General features: G+C 43.5%; 1 protein-coding gene across 5 annotated transcripts in view; it reads right to left on the bottom strand.

The window, feature by feature from the left end:
- ARHGEF2 (Rho/Rac guanine nucleotide exchange factor 2) overlaps nt 1-21,959 on the bottom strand; it is a 151,250-nt gene that overhangs the window by 94,838 nt on the left and 34,453 nt on the right. Inside the window, exons 1-7 of one of the 5 annotated variants that reach the window (XM_073566941.1) lie at nt 6,860-7,021; nt 5,672-5,782; nt 3,961-4,061; nt 3,327-3,600; nt 2,699-2,846; nt 1,744-1,831; nt 1,042-1,081 (exon numbers count right to left, since the gene is read on the bottom strand). In XM_073566941.1, coding sequence (XP_073423042.1) covers nt 1,042-1,081; nt 1,744-1,831; nt 2,699-2,846; nt 3,327-3,600; nt 3,961-4,061; nt 5,672-5,703 — 683 coding nt within the window. In that variant the 5' untranslated portion in view covers nt 5,704-5,782; nt 6,860-7,021. Of the gene's footprint in view, nt 1-1,041; nt 1,082-1,743; nt 1,832-2,698; nt 2,847-3,070; nt 3,163-3,326; nt 3,601-3,960; nt 4,106-5,671; nt 5,783-6,859; nt 7,022-21,959 lie in introns of those variants that run through there. The other 4 variants (XM_073566942.1, XM_073566940.1, XM_073566943.1 and 1 more) reach the window with 4 other exon arrangements.

Raw genomic sequence — 21,959 nt, 5'->3', positions numbered from 1 at the left:
TAGTAGTTATATTCTTGTACATAGGGGTAGTATTAGGGTAGTTATATTCTTGTACATAGGGAGCAGTATTATATTAGTTACATCCTTGTACATACTGATCAGTATTATAGTAGTTATATTCTTGTACATAGGAGCAGTATTATAGTAGTTATATTCTTGTACATACTGGGCAGTATTATAGTACTATAGTATTATAACTATAGTGTTATAGTAATTATATTCTTGTACATAGGAGCAGTATTATAGTAGTTTTATTCTTGTCCATAGCAACAGTGTAATAGTAATTATATTCTTGTACATAGGGGGCAGTATTATAGTAGTTATATTCTTGTACATAGGGGGCAGTATTATAGTAGTTATATTCTTGTATATAGGGAGCAGTATTATAGTACTTATATTCTTGTACATAGGAGCAGCATTATAGTAGTTATATTTTTGTACATAGGGGCAGTATTATAGTAGTTATATTCTTGTACATAGGAGACAGCATTATAGTAGTTATATTCTTGTACATAGGGGGCAGTATTATAGTAGTTATATTCTTGTACATAGGGACAGTATTATAGTAGTTATATTCTTGTACATAGGGGTAGTATTAGGGTAGTTATATTCTTGTACATAGGGAGCAGTATTATATTAGTTACATCCTTGTACATACTGATCAGTATTATAGTAGTTATATTCTTGTACATAGGAGCAGTATTATAGTAGTTTTATTCTTATCCATAGGAACAGTGTAATAGTAATTATATTCTTGTACATAGGGGGCAGTATTATAGTAGTTATATTCTTGTACATAGGGGGCAGTATTATAGTAGTTATATTCTTGTATATAGGGACAGTATTATAGTAGTTATACTCTATATTACCTCACGTTTGAGCAGGGGGTCATCCATAGTATTTGGCCATGTACTGTATGTTACAGTGAATGAAGAACGAATAGTGGACCCTAATTTTAAATAGAAAGGCCATTTCCACTTTTCTGGGTGGTGATACTCCCAGCACTGATACAGGTGTGTAAGAGGATTGCTAGTCACTTACCCATTTCCCAAGTGATTTCGGTGTGAATGCAGGACCACATCTGTGAAGAGACCAAATCCCATATTTTAGGCACTTACCCGGAATTTTAAAGGATAAGTCTGAGACATTTCACACCTGAGACCAAAGCTAAATATCACTAATATCCAAGGATTATCCAGAGATAAAAAAACCCCCACTGGAGATGTGCACATATCTTCTGCCATGAAGCCACTGTATCTAATCCAATCGTGTGCTGCTGTGTCTGCTGAGTTGGTGTATCTAAGCCTATGATGGGGATATAGTGCCACTATCATGTGAGGTTACTGTACTTGTTATTATCTCAGGGGCACAGACTATGTGCCATTCGTGGGACTGTCTCTCCCCCTAGTGGAGTATATGAGAATTACACCTAGAGCTGCACACTGCTTCTGTCAGAAAAACCAAGACCAAGGTGGGTGATGATCGGGGTTCACACTGTATGCAGTTCATTGTGGGTGACATTGGGGGCACTTCTTAGGTGGCTCTAGACGGTGACTAATCGCAAAGAGGAAAGATCCTGGTACTTTCCATGGCAGCGAATGGTACTCATTATAGAAGGGTGTAATTATGTGTTACTGATTGTGAGAGGAAAGCGAAACGCTGAGGGGGTGTGGGATATTTATATATGGGGGGGACCCTGCCCCACCCACCAGACCTACAGTACCCTTCTCTTGTTCTGCTCACCGTCAATTCCCGTCATGGACACAGACTTGGACAAGGGACTGTAGCGGAAGACATGTGACAGGTATTCCTGGAGCCTCTTGGCGTGTTCCTGTAGGGTAAGGGAAAGGGCACATTAGCCGACAGTAGGCCAGGGCCGGGATGGAGACCCTTGAACAGTGAGAGGCATATTATCAGCCTCCCAGCAGTAGCAGAACGTGGGTCTAAGGCCATGTGCACACGGTGCGGATTCTGCTGCGGATCCGCAGCGTTTCAGGCTCTGTGGGTCCGCAGCAGATTTAGCTGCGTTGTACAGTACCATTGTTTTCAATGGTAATCTGGAAAACGCTGTGCACATGTTGCGGATTTTTCCGCGCGGATTTGCTGCGGGTTCAATTCCGCAGCATGTCAATTCTTTGTGCAGATTCCGCTGCGGTTTCACACCTTCTCCATTGTAGAGGTGTGAAACCGCAGGGCTAAACCGCAGGCTAATCCGCAGGTACACCGCAGGTCTTTTGACCTGAGAATTTACCTGCGGATTTTTCCAAATCCACGAGGAAAAATCCGCAGGACCAAAATCTACGTGTGCACATATTATGAGGCAGAAAAAGTGTCTACTCTTTGGGTTCGGGATTTTTTTGGGGCACTTGGTCTTACTAATGGACTATTATGGGATTGGTAACGCCTCCATGAAGAAACCATGATCATTAGTACCCAGGAACTTAATGTCTCATAATGAATCACATTCAGAGCAGAAATCACAAGTCTGCTAGTCACTTGTGGTGACTCCTCTATCATATCCCTAATAAAGCCGGGCGTAAAGATGTCAAAATGCAAATCAATGTGATCAATGCTGAAGCAGAACAAGCTGGAAAATGCTGGGAGAGTTTAGCTCTGAAGCTCTAAGGATTGTGACTGCAGCTCTGATTATCTGATTAAAGTCAGAATGTGTTGGCTATTGAGGATCACTCATTTTTACCTCTTGTGTCACCTCCGCGTCTTCGCCTCGAATCGATAGCAGAGACTCCAGCTCATCGGTACTGCGAATGATAGGGGTCCGGCGGGGGTCTCGGTTGTAGTCCAAATTCTCCTCCATCTCCTCAGGGTCCAGGCCCTTAAAACTGAGGCTGTAATTAGATAACAGTGATGATGAGGTGTGGGAAGATGATGGGAAAGTAGTGAGGAAAGTAGTGATGTCGAGCGGAGCGTACAGCTTCAATCATAGGAATGAAATACAAGGCGATTTATTTCTTCTCGTCTCAGATGAAACCACCAGCTTCCTCCTATCAAGAAGTGAAAGAGGGTCTTCGGCCCCTATACTGATGGCCTGGGAACCCTCCGCCCCACGTACCACTCAGAGGACTGGCTGCAGGCCTGTGTGACGGTCAGCAACCTGGCCCAGCGGGTGAAGTGACGGCTATCTTCCATCTTGAACGTTTCCTGCAGAAGTTGTGTTTGCAGAAGTGCGAGCAGACGGAAGATACCAGTGACTTTCTCAGGGTCATGGCCCCTAGTGTCAGAAGAGGAGTACTGCTCTGTGCCACCTGCACTTTATTGGTTAATACAGGGTTATTCCCCCTCCCGGGGACGTGGCAGGAGCCGAGTACCTGTCATATTGTGCCTCCTCCTCCTGAAGCCGCTTCCCCGGCTCCCAGCTGTGTCTTCGGAAGGAGTCCCGGACATGGGCCGAGCACCTCATGGGGCCGTATCGTCTCATTGGGACCCCCAGGAACCTGTCCTGCTCCTCCTGGAGTTCCTGAAGTTCCAGTTCGCTTGGGACATGAGGCTCCAGAGCAGACATGCAGCGCTGCTTGTGGCCCCGCACCATGTAGGGCCCAGCACCAAACACCTCAGAGTCATTCATCTTGTACACGCCAGAGGCTGTTAGGAAAATAGCAGGAATTACACTGGGTAAATATAAGCCACAACCCTTCTGAGTGATGTAATCAGCGGGGGCGGGGCTGTGGCTGCTTACAGTTGTGCTCAAAGGTTTACATACCCCAGCAGAAATTTTTCTTTCTTAGCCTTTTTTCAGAGAATATGAATGATAACACTAAACTTTTTTCTCCACTCACGGTTAGTGGTTGGGTGAAGCCATTTATTGTCAAACTACTGTGTTTTCTCTTTTTAAATGATAATGACAACTCAAAACATCCAAATGACCCTGGTGATTTTGGCCTGATAACTTGCACAAAAGGTGACACAAATGGGTTTGAATGGCTACTAAAGTCACATCCTCACCTGTAACCTGTGTGCTTGTAATCAGCGTGTGTGCATAAAAGCTGAGTGAGTTTCTGGGATCCAGACAGACTCTTGCATCTTTCATCCAGCCACTGACATTTCTGGATTGTGATTCATGAGGAAAGCAAAAGAATTGTCAACGGATCTACGGGAAAAGGTAGTTGAAATGTAAAAAACAGGAAAGGGATACAAAAAGATATCCAAGGAATTGAAAATGGCAGTCAACAGCGTTCAAACCGTGATTAACAAATGGAAAATCATGAGATCTGTAAAAACAAAACCACGGTCAGGTACACCAACAAAAATTTCATCCACAACTGGCAGGAAAATTGTTCGGGACGCGAAGAAAAACCCAAAAATAACATCATCTGAAATACTGGACTCAAGATGCACAATAAGGCTTCTTTTACACTTACCAGGTTTTTTCTGGCCCGTTATTGCGGGCTTTTTTGTGGGCCGTATCGTCGCAATTTTCACGGTCTGCCACAATAACAGACTGCAAAAAACTAGCAGATCGCCATTTTTCAGATTTCTAATACTATGGAAAAATTATTGGAAAAAAAACCCCGACGTTCCGCAAAACTGGAAGTCACAGTGCACCGCAAAAACAAACTTCCGTTGTCCGTAAGCCGTGAAAAAAGATAGAGCAGGTTCAATCTTTTTTCACGGCTGCAAATATGGCCCTCACGACCATACGGCACATGGCGCTCCTCCTAATTTTTGTGGGCCTATTTTGTGGCTCCATAGAAATCTATTGGGGATGCAAAAACTGCCAGCAAAAACATGGTAAGTGTAAAAGAAGCCTAAGGAGGCACCTGAAGAAAAATGGGCTGCATGGTCAAGTCGCAAGAAGAAAGCCATTACTGCGCAAATGCCACAAAGTATCTTGACTACAGTACACAAAACAGAGACAAGTCTTAAAACTTCTAGGACAAGGTAATTTGGAGTGATGAGACCAAAATGGAACTTTTTGGCCACAACCATAAACGTTACATTTGGAGAAAGGTCAACAAGGAACACCATTCCTATTGTAAAGTACGGAGGTGGATCGCTGATGTTTTGGGGGATGTGTGAGCTACAAAGGCACAGGAAACTTGGTCAAAGTTGAAGGAAAAATGAATGCAGCACGTTATCAGCAAATACTGGAGGCAAATTTGCAATCAGCCCGGAAGCTGCGCATGGGACGTAATTGGACGTTCCAACATGACAACAATCCAAAACACAAGACCAAGTCGACTTGTCATTGGCTACAGCAAAACAAAGTGAAGGTTCTGGAGTGGCCATCTCAGTCTCTTGACCTCAATATCACTGAGCCACTCTGGCGAGATCTCAAGCGTGTAGTTCATGCTAGACAGCCCAGGATTTTTCACGAACTGGAGGCATTTTGCCAAGGAGAGTGGGCAGCTTTACCATCTGAGAAAATAAAGAACCTCATCCACAGCTACCACAAAAGACTTCAAGCTGTCATTGATGTTAGAGGGGGCAATACACGGTATTAAGAAATGGGGTATGTTTTGGGTTGTCATTAGGATTTAAAAAGAGAAAACACAGAAGTTTGACAATAAATGGCTTCACCCAACCACTAATCATGAGTGGAGAAAAAGGTGTTATCATTTATTTTCTCTGACAAAAAGGCCAAGAAAGCAAAAATTCTGCCGGGGTTTGTGAACTTTTGAGCACAACAGTATACACACGGTTGGTGGATACACACCTCTGAACACTGAAGATGGTCACAGACTGCATAATGGAGGAGGACGACGAATAATGTCCATAGAAGGGGCCGCGTCTGGTCTGCACCGCGGGGACATCTGCACGGCTTCACCTGAAAAGAAGAAGATATTAATGAAAACATTATACTGACCAGCAGTCAATCACACCACCTCATAAGAGGGGAGCTTAGCACGGCACAGCAGCCCAGAGGGGACAAACTGATCACTGCACAGCAGCCCAGGGGTTGAGGAGCTCATCACTGCACAGCAGCCCAGGGGTTGAGGAGCTCATCACTGCACAGCAGCCCAGGGGTTGAGGAGCTCATCACTGCACAGCAGCCCAGGGGTTGAGGAGCTCATCACTGCACAGCAGCCCAGGGGTTGAGGAGCTCATCACTGCACAGCAGCCCAGGGGTTGAGGAGCTCATCACTGCACAGCAGCCCAGGGGTTGAGGAGCTCATCACTGCACAGCAGCCCAGGGGTTGAGGAGCTCATCACTGCACAGCAGCCCAGGGGTTGAGGAGCTCATCACTGCACAACAGCTTAGTGGAGAGGAGATTACATTTGTACAGTGTAAGACAGAGCTTACTGCATGTGTTGGAAGACACTCGCTTAGCAACGGGATGAAGACACACTGGCACGTTTTCTCCACAAAACAGTCTATTTATTTTTACTCAGCATAAACCGCCAGGTTACACATCACATACATAGTCCATAGCACTTCCTAGTACACGTCTTAACTCACAGTCCCTAAACACATCGGACTTTTGTCCAGTTACCGTGGGCGACCACACGCTGAACAGTTCATTAATGTCGACGGAACACAACAGGCCCAAACGTACGACATTAAGTTGCAGTCTCTAATCATGCTGGACTATACTCCGTCCAGTTACCATGGGTGACCGCATAGTTGATTAACATCCATGGAACATCATAGGCACTAACAGTCTGTTCCAATAACAGATACTTGTCTGCCCATAACCCCCTTGTCTGGAGTTACCTTACAGGAGCTCCTGCTCCACACGCTGACTTCTTCATCTGGCCTCTCTCATGGGGAAACTGCCTTACTGGGATCACAGTCTCAGCAGATATCTTGGGACAAGGGCACTCTAGACAGTCCAGACCCTCAGAAGGTCCGTAGCTTCCCCAACACAGAGCCGTCACAGACTCTGCACACACATGGTCTCACCCTGTGCTCTTCAGGAATCCAGTCCCCTTCATGGGACCTTCCAACACAGCAACCATCCAGCTCCACAGCCTCTCCATGTGCTATTCAGGACGTCTGTCCAAAAAACAGGCCTTCAGGTTCATGGTCTCTCCATGTGCTATTCAGGAATCCGGTCCTACTCCCAGGACCTTCCAACACACAGGCCATCCAGGACCTTACACACTGACCATGTGACCCAAACCCTGGTCACATTATGTAGCTGTAACCACCCCCTTAGGTGGGCGGTCTATGTGTGGTTAGCCAGTCCCGCCCAGCTCTCCGACTAACCCTGTAAGCCCCGTTATAAACTAAAACACTTGTGGAACTACAAGTCCCAGAGCAACATTACTGGCTTACATCGCAGAGGACCTCCTCTGCAACACATACTGGCCATTTACAAGAACGCCAGTCGCTGTCTCACCATCACAGTTATGCCTCCATGCGTATCCTGAGTACATATAGCGCCCCCTAGCTCTAAGAGGGGTCACTGCCTCACAACAGCAACCAAAATAAGAAGAGCTTATCACTGCATTACAGAACAGCCCAGTGTAGGATATGCAGCCAGCATTATCACACCACTGTAAGAAGTCTCTTAAGATTGCAACCCATATGCCACTTGCACAGCCGCAGAAGTCCCTTGCCCTCTTTATTGCTTTTCCTGGCAATCAGTGACACAGTGAGTATTCATTAGCATCCCTAAAGGTCATGATGCAACTAATGCAGCAAGTGGTAAATGATGGGGTGCAGACTTTATGACGCTCAGATACCAGATTTACAAAAGAGGTCCGTCCAGATCATCTCCCTAGAAAACCGCTACATCAGGACATTGCCTGATCATTACTTGCAAAGGCCACAGGGGGGCAGGCTGAACCAATGTGTACTTGGCTCATCATTGTTCTGGTGGAGCAGTTTTCCATTTATCCGACATCAGGATACAATAAATAATCACAAGTACCGCCATTATAATCACAAGTACCGCCATTATCTCCCGTCATCTGAGGGATGCCACAGTGAGATCTGCAACCGATAAAGCTAAAGAAATAGGAGGCAACACTGCTTCCCATAGTAATCCATTGTCCCACATGATGGATGCACCCATTATGGAAACCATGACACAGTGCCAGGCACTTATTATGGGGATTGTCAGGTTCACCGCAGTGACCATCATATTAATGGAGAAAAATGTTACATACAGCGCTATTGTGATCATCAAAAACAGCCCACATAATACTGCCATATAGTGCCAAGGTTACACTACTGGATACAGCCCACATAATACTGACTTATAGTGCCAAGATTACACTACTGCATACAGCTCACCTAATGCTAACATACGTATAGTGCCAAGATTATACTACTGCATACAGCTCACCTAATACTGACATATAGTGCCAAGATTATACTACCGCATACAGCTCACCTAATACTGACATATAGTGCCAAGATTATACTACTGCATACAGCTCACCTAATACTAACACGTATAGTGCCAAGATTATACTACTGCATACAGCTCACCTAATACTGACATACCTAATACGTATAGTGCCAAGATTATACTACTGCATACAGCACACCTAATACTGACATATAGCACCAAGATTATACTACTGCATACAGCTCACCTAATACTGACATATAGTGCCAAGATTATACTACTGCATACAGCACACCTAATACTGACATATAGTGCCAAGATTATACTACTGCATACAGCTCACCTAATACTAACATACGTATAGTGCCAAGATTATACTACTGCATACAGCTCACCTAATACTGACATATAGTGCCAAGATTATACTACCGCATACAGCTCACCTAATACTGACATATAGTGCCAAGATTATACTACTGCATACAGCTCACCTAATACTAACACGTATAGTGCCAAGATTATACTACTGCATACAGCTCACCTAATACTGACATACGTAATACGTATAGTGCCAAGATTATACTACTGCATACAGCACACCTAATACTGACATATAGCACCAAGATTATACTACTGCATACAGCTCACCTAATACTGACATATAGTGCCAAGATTATACTACTGCATACAGCACACCTAATACTGACATATAGTGCCAAGATTATACTACTGCATACAGCTCACCTAATACTAACATACGTATAGTGCCAAGATTATACTACTGCATACAGCTCACCTAATACTGACATATAGTACCAAGATTATACTACTGCATACAGCTCACCTAATACTGACATATAGTGCCAAGATTATACTACTGCATACAGCTCACCTAATACTGACATATAGTGCCAAGATTATACTACTGTATACAGCTCACCTAATACTGACATATAGTGCCAAGATTATACTACTGCATACAGCTCACCTAATACTGACATATAGTGCCAAGATTATACTACTGCATACAGCTCACCTAATACTGACATATAGTGCCAAGATTTTACTACTGCATACAGCTCACCTAATACTGACATACGTAGAGTGCCAAGATTATACTACTGCATACAGCACACCTAATACTGACATATAGTGCCAAGATTATACTACTGCATACAGCTCACCTAATACTAACATATGTATAGTGCCAAGATTATACTACTGCATACAGCTCACCTAATACTGACATATAGTGCCAAGATTATACTACTGCATACAGCTCACCTAATACTGACATACGTATAGTGCCAAGATTATACTACTGCATACAGCACACCTAATACTGACATATAGTGCCAAGATTATACTACTGCATACAGCTCACCTAATACTAACATACGTATAGTGCCAAGATTATACTACTTCATACAGCTCACCTAATACTGACATATAGTGCCAAGATTATACTACTGCATACAGCTCACCTAATACTGACATACGTATAGTGCCAAGATTATACTACTGCATACAGCACACCTAATACTGACATATAGTGCCAAGATTATACTACTGCATACAGCTCACCTAATACTGACATATAGTGCCAAGATTATACTACTGCATACAGCACACCTAATACTGACATATAGTGCCAAGATTATACTACTGCATACAGCTCACCTAATACTAACATACGTATAGTGCCAAGATTATACTACTGCATACAGCTCACCTAATACTGACATATAGTGCCAAGATTATACTACCGCATACAGCTCACCTAATACTGACATATAGTGCCAAGATTATACTACTGCATACAGCTCACCTAATACTAACACGTATAGTGCCAAGATTATACTACTGCATACAGCTCACCTAATACTGACATACGTAATACGTATAGTGCCAAGATTATACTACTGCATACAGCACACCTAATACTGACATATAGCACCAAGATTATACTACTGCATACAGCTCACCTAATACTGACATATAGTGCCAAGATTATACTACTGCATACAGCACACCTAATACTGACATATAGTGCCAAGATTATACTACTGCATACAGCTCACCTAATACTAACATACGTATAGTGCCAAGATTATACTACTGCATACAGCTCACCTAATACTGACATATAGTGCCAAGATTATACTACTGCATACAGCTCACCTAATACTGACATATAGTGCCAAGATTATACTACTGCATACAGCTCACCTAATACTGACATATAGTGCCAAGATTATACTACTGCATACAGCTCACCTAATACTGACATATAGTGCCAAGATTATACTACTGCATACAGCTCACCTAATACTGACATATAGTGCCAAGATTATACTACTGCATACAGCTCACCTAATACTGACATATAGTGCCAAGATTTTACTACTGCATACAGCTCACCTAATACTGACATACGTAGAGTGCCAAGATTATACTACTGCATACAGCACACCTAATACTGACATATAGTGCCAAGATTATACTACTGCATACAGCTCACCTAATACTAACATATGTATAGTGCCAAGATTATACTACTGCATACAGCTCACCTAATACTGACATATAGTGCCAAGATTATACTACTGCATACAGCTCACCTAATACTGACATACGTATAGTGCCAAGATTATACTACTGCATACAGCACACCTAATACTGACATATAGTGCCAAGATTATACTACTGCATACAGCTCACCTAATACTAACATACGTATAGTGCCAAGATTATACTACTTCATACAGCTCACCTAATACTGACATATAGTGCCAAGATTATACTACTGCATACAGCTCACCTAATACTGACATACGTATAGTGCCAAGATTATACTACTGCATACAGCACACCTAATACTGACATATAGTGCCAAGATTATACTACTGCATACAGCTCACCTAATACTGACATATAGTGCCAAGATTATACTACTGCATACAGCACACCTAATACTGACATATAGTGCCAAGATTATACTACTGCATACAGCTCACCTAATACTAACATACGTATAGTGCCAAGATTATACTACTGCATACAGCTCACCTAATACTGACATATAGTGCCAAGATTATACTACCGCATACAGCTCACCTAATACTGACATATAGTGCCAAGATTATACTACTGCATACAGCTCACCTAATACTAACACGTATAGTGCCAAGATTATACTACTGCATACAGCTCACCTAATACTGACATACGTAATACGTATAGTGCCAAGATTATACTACTGCATACAGCACACCTAATACTGACATATAGCACCAAGATTATACTACTGCATACAGCTCACCTAATACTGACATATAGTGCCAAGATTATACTACTGCATACAGCACACCTAATACTGACATATAGTGCCAAGATTATACTACTGCATACAGCTCACCTAATACTAACATACGTATAGTGCCAAGATTATACTACTGCATACAGCTCACCTAATACTGACATATAGTGCCAAGATTATACTACTGCATACAGCTCACCTAATACTGACATATAGTGCCAAGATTATACTACTGCATACAGCTCACCTAATACTGACATATAGTGCCAAGATTATACTACTGCATACAGCTCACCTAATACTGACATATAGTGCCAAGATTATACTACTGCATACAGCTCACCTAATACTGACATATAGTGCCAAGATTATACTACTGCATACAGCTCACCTAATACTGACATATAGTGCCAAGATTTTACTACTGCATACAGCTCACCTAATACTGACATACGTAGAGTGCCAAGATTATACTACTGCATACAGCACACCTAATACTGACATATAGTGCCAAGATTATACTACTGCATACAGCTCACCTAATACTAACATATGTATAGTGCCAAGATTATACTACTGCATACAGCTCACCTAATACTGACATATAGTGCCAAGATTATACTACTGCATACAGCTCACCTAATACTGACATACGTATAGTGCCAAGATTATACTACTGCATACAGCACACCTAATACTGACATATAGTGCCAAGATTATACTACTGCATACAGCTCACCTAATACTAACATACGTATAGTGCCAAGATTATACTACTTCATACAGCTCACCTAATACTGACATATAGTGCCAAGATTATACTACTGCATACAGCTCACCTAATACTGACATACGTATAGTGCCAAGATTATACTACTGCATACAGCACACCTAATACTGACATATAGTGCCAAGATTATACTACTGCATACAGCTCACCTAATACTAACATACGTATAGTGCCAAGATTATACTACTGCATACAGCACACATAATACTGCCATATAGTGCCAAGACTATACTACTGCATACAGGCCACATAATACTGTCTTATAGTCCTAAAATCATACTATATACAAGCCATATAATACTGCAATATATTGTAACGATTATACTACTGTTTATACAGCTCACATAATACTGCTCTATAGTGCCAAAATGATACTATATACAGGCCATATAGTGCCATGATTATGCTACTGTATAAGTCCACATAATACTGTCTTATAGTCCCAAAAATATGCCTGTATATTAGGGTGCCAAGGAAATGCATGGTAAAAATTAAGTAACAAGTTTTTGAAAGTCTTACCTCCTAATTTTGTTCCTTTTTGGTCATAGATATTTTATAATTTTCTTTTTTTAAGCTTAGTTATCATTTACTGGTTGCTCAATGGCACATCATACTGCAGTTTTAAATGTTTATTTAGTATTTATTGTCATGCATATCCTGCATTATGTATGGCATGTTATGCCGTTTACCGATCAGATTAATTGATTTTATATCTTGACAGATCGGGCGTTTCTGAAGGCAGCGATACCAAATTATATATATATATTACACATACACACACTTGACCACGTGGTAAATCTAAATTTAATGTCAACATATTTTACATGGTGAATCCTTATGCCAAAAGGAACAAATTTGAGGGGTAAGACTTACCAATTTGCAAAGTTCATTTTTCCTTCGCACCCTACTGTATATAGTGCCAAGATGATTATATATATGCAGGCCGTATAACATACTGCCACATAGTGTCATGTTAATTCAACTGTATACAGACCACATAATACTGACAAATATTGGCAAAATTATATAATGATAAACAGCCCACATAATACCGCCAATGGGTGCCAAGATTATGCTAGGGTATACAGGCCACATAATACTGCATTCGGCTAAGCTCACACTAGGAATTTTTGCAGCTTTTTTATGCAATTTTTTCTGCAAATTTTCAGCTGCGTTTTACAGTACCAGCAAAGCCTATGAGATTTCAGAAATCTCATGTTTTTTGTGATCAAGATTTTGCACTTTGCATGCTTTTTTGCATAATGGCGCATGTAACTTCTTTCAGCCTTTTTTCACCCATTAAAATTAATGGGTGGAGAAAAAATGCTGAATAAAAACGCACCAAAAACTCAGGCATCAGGTTTTGCTGTGTTCTTTGTGACAAAACCTGATTCTATAGAATAGGACTTTTTTTCTTCAAACACTAAACTTTATCAGCATGAACAAGAGACAAATCTAGTATGCCAAAACCACAGCAAAAAATGTAAACATGCTTTTTTCCTGATCAGGTTTTGCTGCAGAAAAAAAAAGGTGAAAAAACGCCTAGTGTAAACTTAACCTAATAGTGCTAAGATTATAGTACTGTATACAGAGCACATGAAACTGCCACATGGTTCCAAGATTATACTACTTTATATAGCGTACATAGTTCTGCCCTATATTGTCAAAATTATACTATTGCATTATATGCAACCCACATAATACCGCCATATGGCGCCAAGATCATACTACTGTATGCAGCCCACATAATACTGCCATATAATGCCAAGATTACACTACTTTATATAGCACACAAAAATCTGCCCTATTGTGTCAAGATTATACTATTACATTATAGGCAGCCCATATAATACCGCCATATAATGCCAACATTATAAGACTCTATACAGCCCAAAGAATACTGCTATTAAATAGGGCTGGCTACAGTTTCCTGTAAATCTGGGTGACAGATAACACTCCACTGATCATAAAGTGATGGGAAGAGCCTTCATAATACCGCCATGTAGCTCCAACACTCTATAGTCTCACAAGTCTAATCTGCAGAGTATTCAGGCATGGTTGGTCTTTATAGGTTGGGGACAGAGAGTCAGGGGTCTCCCTTTATTCAGCAATGATATATAGTCTGGGCTTAGACCCTCTAATCTCTGCTTCAGTAATAATTAAAGCTGTGGGATACTGAGGTGGGAGGGGGCGGTGTAATTACTGCAAGTCCTGAGATCGACCCCCCCAATAGTGACCCTGTGTAACACAAGCCTCAGGGACATTATCCTCTGTGGCCACCAGAGCAGAACAGCAGGGATAATGCCCAAGTGACTCATCACCCTGAGGGCCCACCGGGTAATTAACCCCCAGGATCTCAGGGAAAGATTAACAGGTGGGAGATACAGGTGGACCTCAGAGTGTACACAGGTCTCCTCTGCAGAGTGTCTCATCATATCACCTATTTAAAGGAGATTTCCTAATAACTATCACAATTAAAAGGGATTCTATGAGCCTGGACAGGCTGTGCAATCTGTGGGCACCAGGGGATGGAGCAGGATGCAGATTGATATCTGGGGTTCATGGGAAAAGATTTTATATAACATGGATTATATTCATTTAAATGATTCTGTGTCTAGGAGTCCAGTGGGCTGGTTATGGGCGTCGACCTTCAGTTAGGGCCGCCCATTGGACTCCTAAGCACAGAATTATTTCCGTGAATAAGACAAGTTAGGCTACGGCCACACTATCAGTATTTGGTCAGTATTTTTTCTCAGCATTTGTAAGCCAAAACCGGGTGAGGAACGATCAGAGGACAAGGTATAATAGAAACAAGTCACCAATTCTGCATGTTTCACCCACTGCGGGTTTTGGCTTACAACTACTGATGTGAAATACTGACTAAATACTGACAGTGCGGCCGTAGCCTTATAGTGAACCTTTTCTCACAAACCTATATATCAGTCTTTTCGGCTTCTCCTCCGCTAGAACATGGTGCCGACAAATTGAAGATTTGACATCTTCCCTTTAAAGAGCCTCTGAACAAGTCATGTAGTCAGCTGTGGTATCTCCTATAGTGAAGAAACAACCCCACTGTCACTAATACTCCTCTGGTTTGCCATTATGAATGAATACAAGGTTGGAAACGTATACTAAGACTCCCAGTATGCCCAGCAGTTTACAGGTTGCAGACCAGTGGTCTGTAACAATAGCCCACCATAAAACCAGTGGTCTGTGTCCCTCCCCCCATGAGACATCTGAGAGCCAACACAATCAGACCCTGCTTTCATCATTTCCCTGAAAGACAGAGGTCCCATAAATGAGCACTTCCCCTTTAAATGTTAAAGTTTCGCAACTGAATCAGTCTGGAGTCTGGTTACTCACAAAGGATTATCTGGCCTAGATACATGGTGACAAACCATCAGCTGTAAGATCTTCTAGGCCTTGGCATGCGTATAACATACGGAAGCTTATGCATGTTTTGATTCACTGGCAGCAAGCAAGCAAAAATCTTGGGGGGGGGGGGGGGGGGGAGTTTTGTTAAAAAAAAAAAAAAAAAATTATATATATATTCGTAGCAGGACATCCCCAGAGGACACCTCGTTTCACTCAGACCAAATTGGCAGGACAGGAGACCAATGAGAAACCAAGGTTAAGAAATGAAAGCTGCAGACGCCTCGTGCGGCTTTAGCTACCCGTCCGCCGTGTTCTCTGCCGCCAGTAAGGGTATGTGCACACTTTGCGGTTTCTGCTGCGGTTTTTGGCTCTGCAGAAATGCAGCGGATTCTGCTGCGTTGTACAGTACCTTTATTTCCTATGGAGATAAAAAAAAAACTGTGCACATGCTGTGTTTTTTCCGCGCGGTTTTGCTGCGGTTTTCAAAACGCATCATGTCAATTGTTTGGTGCAGAAACGCTGCAGTTTTACACCTCATCCATTATGAGGTGTAAAACCGCAGGGCAAAACCGCAGATAAACCGCAGAAAAACCGCAGCACTTTGTCCTGCGGATTTCCTGCGGTTTTCTCTACAAAATCCACAGAGACAAAAAAACTATGTGTGCACATACCCTAACTCATGAGACCTGTCCTCATGATGAGAGCTGCCGGAACAAAACACTAAGGCCGGGGTCACACTGGCGAGGAATACGGCCGAGTGAGAGGCGCAAAAAGCCCGCATTAGACACGGACCAATGATTCTCTATGGGGTCCCTCGCACCAGCCGTATATTTCTCATCCGTATTCTACGCTCCGTGCCAATCGCAGCATGCTGGGACTGTCAGCGTACTACGGCCGTAATACGCCAATGCAAGTCTATGGGTGCGCAAAAAATACGGATTACACACGGACCACACGTGACCTGCGAGAAATACGCACCGGTGTCTTTTAGCAAAGCCGGCAATTCAGTGCGCTATACAGTAAACTCACACTGACAGGTTTAATAAAGAAATGAAAGAATAGATATATACACATAGAATACATACATATCTATATATATACAGTATATGCATTCTATGTGTCTATATCTATTCTTTGGTTTGTGTTATAAACCCTGTCATAGGGCTCCATTATATGTCCATTTTGCAAGCCTGCGAGAAAATCTCGCCATACGGATTACATACGGACATGCGCAAAATACGCGACCACACCTTGATTACGGATGACATACGGAGCACTGTTTAGGGGTCTGTCATCCGTATTACGCATGTAAAATACTGACCGTATTTTGCGCAGGTTAGTGTGACTCCAGCCTAACCCTTGTCTGTCCGTCCCATGTCTCCTCACTACAGGCGCGCCACCAGTAACACCATCTCTGCCCGCAACACACACCTGCCCTGGCCCCAACTACACCACTGGCCCCCCAGGAGTCAAATACAAGAATCACACAAGAGCCCCACAACACCACAGTGCCGCACAGTATCCACAGACATAAAGCTGCTATTGCGCCTGCGTGTTGTGGAGGCCCCAGATCCCGCCCCACAGTGTGTTATGATGTATTCACACTGTGGGGCTGGGGCCTCCACAACACGCAGGCGCAATAGCCTGATGTCGGTTCTCGGGCAGCGCAATTTTGAAATTGTAGCAATTTGTGCAATTCAGCCGCAAATCGCTAACCGCTACGTGTTAGCGATTTGTGGCTGAATTGCACAAATTGCTACAATTTCAAAATGTCAAAAGTTTTTATGAACTTCATCAGCGCACAGATCATAGTTCTGTCCTCAGATGAAGAACTGCGCCAAAACCGCTACATGAGAATATACTACTGTCAGCGCCTGCCAGGATAGCGCCACTGCAAGTGTGACCATGAGGGACCCAGCTGGCCAATGTTACACCACCAACCTGTGACTGTAGTGCGCAGGGGGAGCTGTATACCGCTGCAAGCCCCTCACAGGATATGTGCACCATCAAGGCCCAAACATAGGACTGACGGCCCCTGAGCCTGCACCCCAGAAGCGGACAGAAAGACCTTACTGCAGTGTCAGACCGTGGACAGAGCGGCATTATTTGGGTACTGTATGGTGGTACTTGATAACTGTATGACAGCATCATTTGGCCATGGTATAGTGTAGTTGTTGTATGGCGCTATTATTTAGGGCATTGTGTTTTGATACTGTTCACAATGTAGGGTGGTACTATTTCATAGCTGTCGGCTGGACAGTGGTATGGTGGTGCTATATACATTTTACAATGGACTTTTTGAGGCCTTGTATGGCTGTACTATTTACATAGAATGGTGGTATTTCACACTGTATGGTAGTACTATTGACATTGGTATGGTGGTATATACACTGTACAATGGGATCTTTGGGGCACCGCAGGGGTCGGTGTTGGGACCTATTCTCTTCAACATATTTATTAACGATCTGGTATAAGGTTTACACAGTAAAATATCGATATTTGCAGATGATACAAAACTATGTAAAGCAGTCAATACAAGAGAAGATAGTATTCTGCTACAGATGGATCTGGATAAGTTGGAAACTTGGACCGAAAGGTGGCAGATGCGGTTTAAGATTGATAAATGTAAGGTTATACACATGGGAAGAAGGAATCAATATCACCACTACACACTGAACGGGAAGCCACTGGGTAAATCTGACATGGAGACGGACTTGGGGATCCTAGTTAATGATAAACTTACCTGGAGCTGCCAGTGCCTGGCACTGGCTGCCAAGGCAAACAGAATCATGGGGTGCAATAAAAGAGGTCTAGATACACATGATGAGAACATCTAAGGGTGTGTGCACACGCTGTGGATTCTGCTGCGAATCCGCAGCGGTTTTGGTCCTGTGGATCCGCAGCAGTTTCTGCTGCATTGTACAGTAGCATAATATCCTATGGGAAATGGAAACCGCAGTGCAGACGGTGTGGATTTTTCCGTGCGGAAAAGCTGCGGTTTCTAATCCGCAGAAAGAATTGACATGTCATTCTTTTCTGTGGATTCCGCTGCGGTTTACCATCTCTTCCATTGTAGAGGTGATAAACTGCAGGCTAATCCACAGATAAACCGCAGGTCTTTTTACCTGCGTATTTTGCTAAGTCCGCACGGATCAATCCGCAGCGTGTGCACACAGCCTTATACTGCCTCTGTACAAATCCCTGGTTAGACCGCACATTGAGTACTGTGTACAGTTTTGGGCACCGGTGCTCAGGAAGGATATAATGGAACTAGAGCGAGGAGAAAGGAGGGCAGCAAAATTAAAGGGAACCTGTCACCCACCCCAGGGCATTTTTCAGTTAAAGAGCCACCCTCAGCAGCACTAAGGCTGCATTCTGTGAAGGTGGCTCTTCTGTTTCTGACCCCTAATAACGCTGAAATATCGACTGTTATAAATAGTTCCCCATACCTGTAATTTGTCCCATAGATATGGTGTGTCCCCCTGTATCAGACGCCTACCATCCGTCCATCATGCCTGTCCTGCATCTCGGCGCTGCCCACCATCCATCCATCATGATGCCCCTGTGCGCCGCCGCCTCCTCCTGTTTTGAATGCTGGCGCCTGCACTGCCAGGATAGCGCCACTGCAAGTGTGACCATGAGGGACCCAGCTGGCCAATGTTACACCACCAACCTGTAGATAATCACCTGCACTCACCACTGATACCAGGTATTGCTGGAACCTGTAGTCCTCCTGTACTATGGGCCTATCCCAAGGGCAGCACCGCCGTGCCCAGCTCCATCCCTCCAGCATCAGCAGATACATACAGTGCGGGTAGCTGCTCCTTCCTGGTCACCTGCAGGCCCCGCCCCAATAGCAACAAGACACCTAACTGGCTGCACCAAGAGAGCTCCGCCCCCTACAGTTATACATCCTCACACCTGGTGTAATAATCCTATCCTGTGTGATACTGTCTGCTGAGCCGTGTATCTAATCCTATCCTGTGTGATACTGTCTGCTGAGCCGTGTATCTAATCCTATCCTGTGTGATACTGACTGCTGAGCCGTGTATCTAATCCTATCCTGTGTGATACTGTCTGCTGAGCCGTGTATCTAATCCTATCCTGCGTGTTATTGTCTGCTGAGCTGTATATCTAATCCTATCCTGCGTGATACTGACTGCTGAGCTGTGTATCTAATCCTATTCTGTGTGATACTGACTGCTGAGCCGTGTATCTAATCCTATCCTGTGTGATACTGTCTGCTGAGCCGTGTATCTAATCCTATCCTGTGTGATACTGTCTGCTGAGCTGTGTATCTAATCCTATCCTGTGTGATACTGACTGCTGAGCCGTGTATCTAATCCTATCCTGTGTGATACTGTCTGCTGAGCCGTGTATCTAATCCTGTCCTGTGTGATACTGACTGCTGAGCCGTGTATCTAATCCTATCCTGTGTGATACTGTCTGCTGAGCCGTGTATCTAATCCTATCCTGTGTGATACTGACTGCTGAGCTGTGTATCTAATCCTATCCTGTGTGATACTGACTGCTGAGCCGTGTATCTAATCCTATCCTGTGTGATACTGTCTGCTGAGCCGTGTATCTAATCCTGTCCTGTGTGATACTGACTGCTGAGCCGTGTATCTAATCCTATCCTGTGTGATACTGACTGCTGAGCCATGTGTCTAATCCTATCCTGTGTGATACTGGCTGCTGAGCCGTGTATCTAATCCTATCCTGTGTGATACTGACTGCTGAGCAGTGTATATAATCCTATCCTGTGTGATACTGTCTGCTGAGCCGTGTATCTAATCCTGTCCTGTGTGATACTGACTGCTGAGCCGTGTATCTAATCCTATCCTGTGTGATACTGTCTGCTGAGCCGTGTAACTAATCCTATCCTGTGTGATACTGTCTGCTGAGCCGTGTATCTAATCCTATCCTGTGTGTTATTGTCTGCTGAGCTGTATATCTAATCCTATCCTGTGTGTTATTGTCTGCTGAGCCGTGTATCTAATCCTATCCTGTGTGATACTGACTGCTGAGCCGTGTATCTAATCCTATCCTGTGTGATACTGACTGCTGAGCCGTGTATCTAATCCTATCCTGTGTGATACTGTTTGCTGAGCTGTATATCTAATCCTATCCTGCGTGATACTGACTGCTGAGCCGTGTATCTAATCCTATCCTGTGTGATACTGACTGCTGAGCCGTGTATCTAATCCTATCCTGTGTGATACTGTCTGCTGAGCCGTGTATCTAATCCTATCCTGTGTGATACTTCTGCTGAGCCGTGTATCTAATCCTGTCCTGTGTGATACTGACTGCTGAGCCGTGTATCTAATCCTATCCTGTGTGATACTGTCTGCTGAGCCGTGTATCTAATCCTGTCCTGTGTGATACTGACTGCTGAGCCGTGTATCTAATCCTATCCTGTGTGATACTGACTGCTGAGCCATGTGTCTAATCCTATCCTGTGTGATACTGGCTGCTGAGCCGTGTATCTAATCCTATCCTGTGTGATACTGACTGCTGAGCAGTGTATATAATCCTATCCTGTGTGATACTGTCTGCTGAGCCGTGTATCTAATCCTGTCCTGTGTGATACTGACTGCTGAGCCGTGTATCTAATCCTATCCTGTGTGATACTGTCTGCTGAGCCGTGTAACTAATCCTATCCTGTGTGATACTGTCTGCTGAGCCGTGTATCTAATCCTATCCTGTGTGTTATTGTCTGCTGAGCTGTATATCTAATCCTATCCTGTGTGTTATTGTCTGCTGAGCCGTGTATCTAATCCTATCCTGTGTGATACTGACTGCTGAGCCGTGTATCTAATCCTATCCTGTGTGATACTGACTGCTGAGCCGTGTATCTAATCCTATCCTGTGTGATACTGTTTGCTGAGCTGTATATCTAATCCTATCCTGCGTGATACTGACTGCTGAGCCGTGTATCTAATCCTATCCTGTGTGATACTGACTGCTGAGCCGTGTATCTAATCCTATCCTGTGTGATACTGTCTGCTGAGCCGTGTATCTAATCCTATCCTGTGTGATACTGTCTGCTGAGCCGTGTATCTAATCCTATTCTGTGTGATACTGACTGCTGAGCCGTGTATCTAATCCTATCCTGCGTGATACTGACTGCTGAGCTGTGTATCTAATCCTATCCTGTGTGATACTGTCTGCTGAGCCGTGTATCTAATCCCATCCTGTGTGATACTGTCTGCTGAGCCGT

This window comes from Dendrobates tinctorius, unplaced genomic scaffold (assembly GCF_039654945.1).
Source record: "Dendrobates tinctorius isolate UK_male_01 unplaced genomic scaffold, ASM3965494v1 ptg000019l, whole genome shotgun sequence".
Classification (NCBI taxonomy): domain Eukaryota; kingdom Metazoa; phylum Chordata; class Amphibia; order Anura; family Dendrobatidae; genus Dendrobates; species Dendrobates tinctorius.
Note: the sequence above shows the minus strand (reverse complement) of the source record. Positions and strands in the feature narration are given on the sequence as shown.